Source organism: Habropoda laboriosa, unplaced genomic scaffold (genome assembly GCF_001263275.1).
Source record: "Habropoda laboriosa isolate 0110345459 unplaced genomic scaffold, ASM126327v1 scaffold333, whole genome shotgun sequence".
NCBI lineage: Eukaryota > Metazoa > Arthropoda > Insecta > Hymenoptera > Apidae > Habropoda > Habropoda laboriosa.
The window spans coordinates 906,182-917,542 of NW_017100500.1; the positions used below are offsets into that span (position 1 = coordinate 906,182).

The 11,361-nt window shown below is 38.6% G+C and overlaps 1 protein-coding gene across 1 annotated transcript in view; it reads right to left on the reverse strand.

Annotated features, from left to right (window-relative positions):
* Positions 1-5,335: 5,335 nt before the first annotated feature.
* Positions 5,336-11,361, reverse strand: part of LOC108576143 (prostaglandin E2 receptor EP2 subtype) — a 13,927-nt gene continuing 7,901 nt past the window's right edge. The window contains exons 3-6 of the mRNA XM_017939076.1: positions 10,515-10,692; positions 9,991-10,226; positions 7,437-7,665; positions 5,336-5,448 (exon numbers count right to left, since the gene is read on the reverse strand). Coding sequence (XP_017794565.1) covers positions 5,336-5,448; positions 7,437-7,665; positions 9,991-10,226; positions 10,515-10,692 — 756 coding nt within the window. The remainder of the gene's footprint in view (positions 5,449-7,436; positions 7,666-9,990; positions 10,227-10,514; positions 10,693-11,361) is intronic.

Sequence of the window (11,361 nt, forward strand, 5' to 3'; positions counted from 1 at the left end):
TAAGAATACTTTAAAACGCTAAAAACAGAGTGGTTTTTAGACTTCTCAGGAGCTAACTCTGTACAAAAATCAAATTCTTCGTACTTATCTTACTCCAATCGAATGATTTCGTCGATAATTCGTCTTTTTCTTCACTTACAATTCGCTGTTCATTTTCGAGAAGTTGAAATAATGTAGAAATCAAAATCTCGACAATACTCAACATTGAGCATTTCAACATTCGATTTTAGCGCGACAAATACGAATTATTCGACTTTTGTACTCGGTTAATTTCCAATATATTAACTACAATTCGACGTGAGCTCGCACTTATTCGTGAGAATATTAAAAAACGCGAATCCGAGCTTCGGATAGCCCACTAAGCTCGCGATAAACGAATTATCAGTGTGCCAAAACGAATTTATCATTATACGACACGCTCGAGAACTGACGTGTACTATCATTGTTCGTTTTATCACCAAATTCATCGATCGCAACTAAACGTGTTCGTGTTTCAGTTTAATGGAATTCTATCGAATTTTCGAACGGATGAGAGTAGACTATGGCAATTCTTCGGAATTGAAGTGTATCATAAAACGACGTTGTTATTGGCTAATCGAGAGAGACTTGTAGTTTATCTGACCCCGAAGAGAGAAAAAAAAAGATGGGGATGAATGATCGAGTGAACGTCGTTCGATCGTCGAACGAGAAGACAAGGATCGACTGCGCGTTTGATAAGAAAATTTTCGTCTTCCTACTTTCTTTGTTTGCGGCAAATAAAAAAAAAATAAAAAAATATCGTTGTACGTGGATGAAATTGTTGAAAGGGTGACACTGGAATCGCGGGAGAGAGCTTGCATTCGACTAATTGTAAGAAAAGAAAGAGAAACAGGTTCCTTAAAGCTTCGTCGTGATCTAATTACTTCGAGAAAATCGTTCTGTTGTCTCGTATTAATTGTAGAAAATTCGAGAGGCCAATTTGTATAGTTTCCCTTGTCCAGGGTAATTTCTCGGATAGATCTTAAGCTCTTTATACACCCTCCGCGCGTTTTATTCGCTTGAACCTCGAGAGCGACTCGTCAGACCTTTTTACAACTTCGAGCGACGCTCGCGGAGCATACGTAATTAACATACAGCGTGTTTGACAATAATTAATTGATATCGATTCTTCAGGATAGTCTTACGCGAGACCAAGTTTAATCGAACCGTCAATTCTCCAACTTTTCTGATTTTTCCGCCCAGTTGGATTCACTTTTATTCGCACGGGACACTCGCGTGTCCCATTCAGTTCCACGATGTAGCATTCTTCAGATATTCATCATTTACACACGACGATTAGTTTCCATCGAAGATCGAGGACACTTTACAACTTCGAATATCTCTCTTTCTAAATATTCAATCGGACGTTCGAGAGATCGCGTTCGTTTCACGAACTCTGGATCTCTCGCGGAGCGAAGATTAGGTGTTCAAGAGTATCGTACTTTGGGACTTTTACGAAAACAGGAGACAATTTGAACGAGTATCGTGAAATTGCTGCATCGTTTTGCTGGAAGAGCCGACATTTCGATGTACTTCAAGACTGAATCGAGTAACGTCGAAGAGCAAACCACGAAATAACGAGTAATTGTACAAAGATTATTGTCGATCAACCGATACTTCTTACTTAAAGAGATCAGAGAGATCAGAATCTTCAGTTCCACCTGGATCGGCTCGATTGAGGAAAACGATCAGCAGTTCACTCTCGACGATCGTCGTTACGTTATATTTCAGTGAGAGAGACACTTTTTCGATGTGTACATAATATCTACCTGTCGGCATACCTGTACGTGTGATAACTCGCTGTTCACAAGCCTACCGCTCGAGAGGAATGGTTAAAAATCAGTCGCTGGTGAAAATTGTCGACCGCGTACGGGGCTTATGTTTTGTTTATCGGTGTGATTTCTATTATCGTAGCGAGACGTATATATATGTACGTGTATTGCGTGCGATTGAGCCGCTTGATCGCGTGAAAAACTCGAGGAGAGACATGAATGAAAGGAGGCGCGGGAGGAGGAGCTGCGTGTGACGACGAATCTTTGCCTTTGATATCGCGTTCGTCTTTCGCTCGTGACACGAAACCTGTGCAATCGTATCTGCAGTTCTCGTAGGCTACGTCGAGACGCGTGTGCATGTGTGCAACGACGAGATCGAACTGTCACGTGGGAGTGTGACGATCGTTTTCCGAGGATGCGATTATTTTGCGTACCGAAAGAATGGACGATCGTTGGTGTCGCAAGCGTAGTTAGGAGAATTCTTGTGAAATTTCGAAAGATCGTCTTCGTGTTTTAATTAATAGCTGGCGTAGGTACGAGCGAAGGGATAGGTCGTTGGATCGAGACGAGCGTGGAATTAAAGAATCGAATTATTATTTATTGTAGCTACTTAAGGTATGTGAAAAGTACGCCAGCCGTATCGCGATTGATACTATTGTACGAATGCATCTGTGGTATATTTCTAGTGTGCAATAAAATAAAAAAAAAAGGTGTCATGTATTCAGCAACGATCGCGTCCCGTAAGTTATTGATTAATGTTGTTAAGTGTCTAGAGGCAAGAGATACGTAACTACGTAAAAAAAAATATATTTGTATTATATGTACTCCTTCCTTTCCAGTGGTGTCGTTATTTCGCTGTTTCCTCGCTCATCGCATTAGCTTTTCCCCCCATTTTTAAACTGAGATGGAACATTTTGATGAATGTTAAATTTAAAAATCGGAAATTTTAACAGCACGAAAATAGTTTTCTGCCTATTTTTAAATGGAGATTCGGGTGAATGCTCATTTTGATCATCAGTCGAATAATATCTGAAAGGAGGATGTTAAAAAATGGCCAAGTTTGGCATACGGCCGGAACGAAACATTTTTTTACAGCATGATTCTACGCATCCTAAGGAACGAAAAATGTAATTGTCATTTTTGCAGACAGTCACTCTCAGACGCAGTGTCCTCTCGCGAGAGATACTCTCGAGAGCAACTCGCGACAGTTTTACTCTGAAAAGGACAGTTAGCTTTATGTTTGGCTCGATGTACGTACAGCGACTTAGGTTCGCATTTCTTATGTTTGGCTCGCAAGAAATATCACGCGTTCTAAGAAGTTAAGGCTTAGAATTTTTCCAATAGTTTTACTCTGAAAAGGACAGTTAGCTTTATGTTTGGCTCGATGTACGTACAGCGACTTAGGTTCGCGTTTCTTATGTTTGGCACGCAAGAAATATCACGAGTTCTAAGAAGTCAAGGCCTAGAATTTTTCCCAGAACAGTTGCGAGCGTACAGCGATTAGAAATCGGGCAGGACGACTCGTCCTCAGTCGGTGTTTACGAGGCAGTCGAACGAGTGCCTCGACGAACGTCGCTTATCAGTTCAGCTTGGGAGAAAAATGAAACGAGAAGCGTGACACTGCGAGCTACAGTTTCATTGTGTCATCAAAGAATTCCTTGTTTCGATTAATTTGTCATTATTTCTGGTTTTTATTAAACACTAATGTACAACAGTCTTTGTACATAATACTCAATATGAGTTTCTAAGTGGTTAATTTACGAACAGACCATCATCCGAAGAGAACAAGACGGAATATTAAGTTATAAGTATGGTCATACTCTTACCATCATTTTCGGGAAAAATGACAATTACATTTTTTATTCCGTAAAATTTTTGGCCGTATGCCAAAATTGGCCTTTTTTCAACATCCTCCTTTTAGCAGCATGACAATAATTTTTTTCCCTATTTTTGAATAGAGATTGAAACATTCAGACGAATGCTCATTTGGATCATCAGTCGAATAAAATCTTAAATTTTAGTAGCATGAAAATAGTTGGAGATTGATTATTAGGTGTTAGAAGTAGATCAACTCTGCGTTTGAAGTTGACAAATGATTTTCCTGTTTAGGTAAAGGTGGAAGTAAAATTAGAATCCTCCATACTTATTAAAAAAAGGTGATTAAAATTTATTAATATCATTACATCGATACAGTAGAGGGTGGTAAAATATTTACGACTATATAAGTTACACCGGCTGCTATGGTAAACTAACAACTTACGGTAACGTTTGTTAAGTATGCATCACGAAACTGCTGATTACTCTATTTGTACACGATAAGTATTCTCATATGTGTACATCTTCAAGAAAATATACATATATATATTTATATGTGCTTCTCTCTTTCTTAAACTCTATTCAAGAAAGTACATTGTACGATGAAAATACATTTGATTATTGAATACTTTGGTAAATGTTCGTTCTTTACATTCATTTTGTAACTACTGTGCGTTTACATTAATTTATTGACTAGACATACATTCACGCAACTGTGATAGAAGTGTGTGTGTCGTAACTTGCATTGCGATGCTTTCTCGTTGACTTACTTAGAACTTACTTCTCGATCACGTCAACTACCTTTCTTTCGATTATAATACTTTTCCATTTTACACGAACAATCTTCCCTCCGCTTCTCTTCGTGATTTCGATTCGAACAATTTTTTACAACAGTACCCAGGTTCACAAGAACGATCGTTGCGAACGAGCGACACTCGTCCTCGCTTGCAAACCGCAAACGAGTAGAGTCTTCCAGATTGTACCGGGTTGTGTGAATTTCTCACATCTCGAAACTTTACAAGTTCATAATGCATTGTACGTCCGTTTAAACAACACTTGCACTGCGTGCCAAAATTACTCGTTCGGAATGCTGTACGCTCGTTTCTTTGAGACGACTTAGAAAAGTAAAAACAAGAAAAAGAAAAAAAAGAACCTCAACTTCTGACATATTTTCGTGTAATGAAGCTTCGAAATGAGACGTCGTGCTTGTTAAGAAAAACATAGTCGATTAGAAGAAACTGAAGAATACCTGACGTTACGACGATGAATATACAGTTACCCGTAAAACGAAGCATGTACAGTAACGCAGAAAACTAGACAGAAGAAACACAAACATTCGATGCAAATTGTACACGAAAAATCAGCGAGGTATCGATCTCAACGCACCTGATTTACTCCTAAACGATCTCACCGCATAATCTTGAAGGTTCCTCGCAGAACAAGAAGGTTCCAACATTGAAACCTCTGTCTGAGATACGCTGAACGTTAGTTTTTACAGTTAGACGAATACAAAAAGAAAATTTCCTCAAAATTCCAGTCGTTCGATTAACACAAAATCCACAGGCAAACACCGTTTGCCGGTCATTCGTTTCTTTTTCATTCGATGAAATGAAATTTTCGTAGTATCGTACTCGTGTGACAAGCGAAGATCTTCCGATGTTCAAAGCTCAAACCTGACTAACATCGTGGCTCTTGAGCCGTTTCAGGAAGATCATTCGCTGAAGCCTGTCTCAGACCGACACCGCCATTAAATGAGGATCGTGCTCCTCGCTGACGGGGGTCGAGGGTGCCTCTGTGATCGGGGTCGATGGATCACCACTGCTGCCCTGATGGTCTGTGGTACCTGTCAGGTGGTGAAACATAGTCCATTTCAATCGTACGGATCATCAACGTAGACCTATACTAATTAGGAGGTTACTATCCTGGCAAGTGTTTTTTTAATCAGATGGAGTAGCGTAGAAATGATAAGCAGCAGTTATATGTTAGCGATACGAAATGCTATTTTATTTGTATTGGACATAGTAGGTTATTCCATAAATTCGTGTCTAACGCAGAAAGATATTTTGATGAAAGATAAAGAAATTTTACGAGGACAGCTTAATGGCTCTGAGAAGCTGTGGAATGAGTAGGTTGTTACGTTGTTTCGTGAAAGTTAGTGGGATGTTTGAAATATTAATTTAAACTACGGTATATGAAATTATTGGGTGAGCTAATGTATCAGATTATGTTCGTTTTTAACACGTTTCGTGGTACTGGTGGTGAAAAACATTATTCTTCTATTTAATGCTCGTGCAAAATATGTGCAAAGGGAGATTAGGGTATCGTCGTGCGATATTGATATGCTTCTGTAATTAAATATTTCAATGCAATTTTTTTACTTTGGAACATGTACGATCTTTTGTCACTTTCTGGGTACGAAAAATATTTGCTTCGAGGCTATAAAGCGTTCAACTTTATTTTCCAGACGTGTATCGAATAAAATGCGTTGTGTTGATCGAAACAAGTGGAAGTTGAAAGGAGCAGTGTCTAGACTGTAAACTGTGTAATATAGAATTTCCCATTTCGAACGAGGCACTATCAGATGCAGAGAGAGGAACCTCGCATCGATATAAATGTTTCGCTGTGTTTAAATAACGAATAAAATTTGTTTATTTTTCAAAGTGAGTGAACAAATTTCTGTACAAATTAGACGCAATAGCACTTCGTATTTCTAAAATATAATTGTTATTAATTAGCTTTGTAATACTATGTTTGATAAAAAAAAACACACACACATTTTTGTCAGTAACAGCGATTATGAATTGTATTAAACTGAAGATGATAGATAAGTTCGTAGATTACATTGATTAAAAGAGTGTAGAGTAGGATTATACGGAAATTGTATCGATGAGCAGAATAGATTATCTTGATTAGAAAATAATAAAGTATGCGTGTTAAGTTAGCACACGAACACTTTTAGACGAGCGTAAATTTAGATTGAAATTGTCTTTAAGACTCGTTTCAATTTCAAAGATTATACGTGAAAGTCCCCTATTTATTACCCAGGCAACGAGGAGATCATTGAAAGATAAACTGGTAAGTCTCCTCTATAGCCTCTCTTTATGGATCCTTAAATTTCCCGTTGTACGTACAATCGAACAGCCACACTACAATACTTTATGGACTTCTCAAGGTAAACAGATAGGACGATGATTCAGTTTCACTTTGTCAACCAATTCCCTTCGATTTTTTTAGTCGCTCGAACTTTCCACGGCGAATTAGTGAGATTAATTTAAAAGGGTTAATTTTAGTGTGCAAAATGAGTCACGAAATGACGACTGGTTATATCTCCACTTTATTCGAAAGAACGTTATTGCAAAATACAATTAAGCCCCCAATAATAAGACATTAACGTCTGAGACACTATCGTTCATCTATTCTTTTTCTCTTTGTTCTAACACTATTTTCTCTGTATCGTAAATTTTTCAAAAGAATTTCTTTTAAATTTTGTCAAATAAGGGTTACAAGACGAGTTAAATTCTTGGTACAATGTTAAATGATACATTTTCTCTGTATCATGAATCTTTCAAAAGAATGTTTTTCTAATGTTTTCAAATAAGGGTTAGAAAACAAGTTAAATCCTTGATACCACGTTAAACGAAGAATAAATGTTAAGTCGCTTATTGAAACAAAGAAAATCGTGAATAAACAGTGCAAGTACTTATGAGCGACAGTGCACACGAACAGTTGCTGTTGCAAGAAATATCTGAAATTTTCACGTGACCTGTTGATTGATTACTTCTACGTCTTCAATGTAATACGTAATTTGCGTGTCGTTTTGATGAGACTCACCATTGAACGAACTCGACCGGCTTCTGGCTGGCCAACAGATCTTGCAGAGGGGTTTCAAAAGGCGGAATCTCGGCCGTGGCATTCTCAGTAGAACGTAGATGTACGGATCCAGGGTGAAGTGAATACAAAGGAGTACATCGGCCGCCAGGTGAAACATGCGAATCAGTTTTCGCGCGAACAGTGCCTTCTGAGGTAATTGAATCGTGAACTGGGCCAATGGAATGGAAATCTATATAAACAACAGAGCGATAAATTACGTTGACCAACACTCTCCACTGTGCCACTTAAATTCTAATAAACGAATCTCACGAATCGTCGTATATCTTCATCTTGGCGCTGGAAACGGAAAAACCTCAAATTCGTTAGTTTCGAGAAAACTTCAAAATTAGCTTTCATAAGTTTGAACTCTTCCAAAAATCTTGATTCAGTTCCACTTTTTTTCAACTTTCCCTATCTTTTTTTTTACAAGGAAAATGTGACTTCTGAGACACTTATCCAGGAAATGAGAATTTTTGTATTAAAATGATATCGCAACGTTGACTAACAATTCATTTCAAAATCTGTGTTTGAAAAACTGTAGGAAAACTCATATTAGATCGGTGTATCGTGCAACAAATTAGCTGTTACTGAGAATATCACAGAAATATCTCCGATACGACAAAGAGTTACATAAACCCATTTAATTAGCAGACGTGTCATTCCTAGAAATTGAAGAGAACAAAGCCTTCCGTTATCTGTCACAATAACCACCCTTGTACTGTACACTTACAATTAAATCGTAAGGTAAGTTCGCTAAAAATAATTGCACGGTCCTTACGACAGAATCAACATAAACCCACGCGGTTCGGGTCAACGACAGAAATATACGTCGCTCGACGGCAGACGTTGTGGAAAACTTTCCTAGACGTTTTCTCTAAATCGCTCCACGTCCGGTTTTGTTCGCGGCGTAAAAACAACATCGTTCGCATTGCGAAGATCGATCGTTCACGATGAATCGTTCGCGATGGATCGTACGTGAGGATATTCCAAACTAATTCGTCAAGTTTGACCTTCGTCCTGGCCACCGGAAGTGCGTCACGTTTGCAATTTTACGCGAGGAAATCGTTACATTAAGTCGACGATACAGGCGCGTGTGAGATTTTAAACTGATTTCGACGCTTGTCGAGAAACCATACGCGACGAAAAATCCAGGGATAATTTGCTTTTTCATTCGGAAGAGTAATCTTAACGTGGGAATCGCAAGATCGCGGATTGTACACGGGGGAAACTCGCGTGGAGCGTGGAGAAAATGGTGAAATAAGATGACGAGCGGATAAGGAGATGGAAATACGGAATGCTCGTGTGTATGCAATCACCGTACAACCGAGTGCATTGTTCGATGCGATTGTATTCCTGCCGGCAGGATGTGTCTTGATTATGTTCGATTAAAAATTCAGGAATGCGAAAGCCTCGAGAGACGACAATGATTCCCTTGGAATGACACGAATTTTCCTACCCCAATTCGCCAGCCGACGCTCCATTCTAATTAATACACCAGTGTCCTACAAAAGATTAACATTACCTGCTTCAGAGAAAATAACTTTCATTTATTCCTTACGGATGTTACGAGTAATATCGAAAAGAATCGTCTTGAATGGATCTGTGAATTTATTGCAAGGTTTAGAAAATTTCTGAATGAAAGTGAAACTCGCTTTGGTGCATTCGAAGACTTGGAAGAAATACTTAAACCGCGGAAAAGACACTTTCATTGGTGTATTATACTTACCATATTTTACGCATTTATGAAAAATTAATTTAATGTCAACTGTATTAGAAAGTTTAGCGGTATAGATGTTAAACGTCGCCTAATTTAAGACTATCGGTACTTAGATCGAGACACTCCAAGGAGGGGTGCACGGGGCAGATTGAAAAATATTGGTTCACTTTAAAATTTCCGTCACGGCCGACACGACCGCAAATTTTATCGATGTTTCGACGGCGTAAAAGCAAATATTATCATCGAAGAGATATTCAGCAATCGTGTCACGTAAACGCCGTAGCGTCCTATAAAAGAGAGTAACCGGAAGCTCTTTTTTCCTAGAGACTTTCCTTCCGTACGGCTCGTTGCCAAAATGTCTCGTCAATGATTAATAATAATTCTCTAATATTACGCACAAATGTATAAAATGAAAACAATTTAAAATCAACAAAATCCTCTAAAAAAAAAATAATTATAAAATGCATAAATATTGAAATTAAACATCGCACAACTTCGCTTTTCCAATTTTTCCTCTGGATAATTTAATTGAATTTATTAGTACGAATTATTCTATCTACAAATTGAATTGTAATGTAAAAGAAATAATACGTTATTAGATATGTTTGTCTATTACCTTCTGGACACGATGTAACGGAATCTATTCGAAGCGATTAAAAGCGGAAGGACTCGAAGGTTGCGCATTTTACGAATTCTAATTAGCTCGCCAAAAACAAGCACAACCGTCGTTTAATTGGCGACGGCGTACAGGCAATGAAGAATTAATTTAATCAATTACTTCCACGATCGATTGCTTACCATTTGTGGCATCCAGCAGACAACGAACGATATTGACAGCACAGCCATCAATCTCGCGAACGCCCTTTCCTCGGCGGTGGTGACGACTTCCGGCGGTGGTCCGGCAACTGTTAAAAGCGGTTTCGCTCTTGAGGATGATCTCGTTACTCGTCGAAGACCGGCCTTGCGATTTAGTCTGCTAAGTGCTCTGGAAACCGCCAAGTTGCACCAAACTATCGACAGGCAGAGGCCCGTACCTGCGATTTAAAGGGACGATTAAACTGTTTTACGGTGGACGTAAATTCGATCTAAAAATTGTCTTAAAACTTGATAACCACGTGTAGAAAGTTTCAAGGAATATTAGAAAGTGCAAGTTTTTTTTAGTAGATTACTGTCATCCTTCGAGTGTCAATTATCGAGTGCTGATATTGAATAATGTCATTTTTTTTTAACACTCTTTTCTTCAAATCACTTTCTAAGGTTCTTTAAGTAATCGTCGAAGGGTATATAAGAATTTATCAGTTCTGATAATGGTCTATACTCACCAGCAACGAACCAGACGTAGGCGTAAGCGATGTCTGCTGGCTCGGTAGCTTCTCTGTAACGAACGCATCGTTCGCCTTTGTAGTACACGCCAAAACCCAGAAGTGGTAGGCTTGTCAACGTTAGGCCAACCAGCCAAAGCACCATCATGCAACGTACAATTACCGGATACGTCACCTGCTGGAGAACACATACGTGTCACAGATTAAGCGGCACCACAATCAGGGGCATGTTGCTTTTTTGGCGACAACGTGGCGACGAGAAAGTCGGAGGGACAGTTATTGGAGAAAATTGGAGTTAAATAAAAAGTACGAGAATACGTCAATTTTTTGCAATTGACTGATTTGTTATTAATTGATATCCTTGGACGTTAGTGTCCAAAAATTTTGGGTTATTGTAATTACAATTGCGGTCATATTTGGGATCATAAAAAATATTGAATATTTCTGTGACTTTCCTCCTAAATATAGTTTATCATCTGAAGATTGTAAAATGATTTCATTTTGCAAAAATTACTTTTAGTAATTAAATGTTCGCCCTTTAATTATACAGTCTCGATATAAAATTACGCGCGACTTTTAAATTTCTGAACGACGTTCTGTTTTACTATTTTTTCCCCATCGGTACAATTTGTACCGGTTTCCATTAAAAGAAACAAACGTATAGCAATCAAGGGGACGTCAATTATCTCGTATAGGTGACTCCCAGGCCACGTGCCTTGTTCTCGGTACGTAGAAACGCACAATTAATCATTGCACAACAGCGTAAAGTCAACGAACTTTGACACGACGCGTGGCGAAGACCAACTGACGAATATATCGATTCGATCCTAATAGACTTCCAGCAATC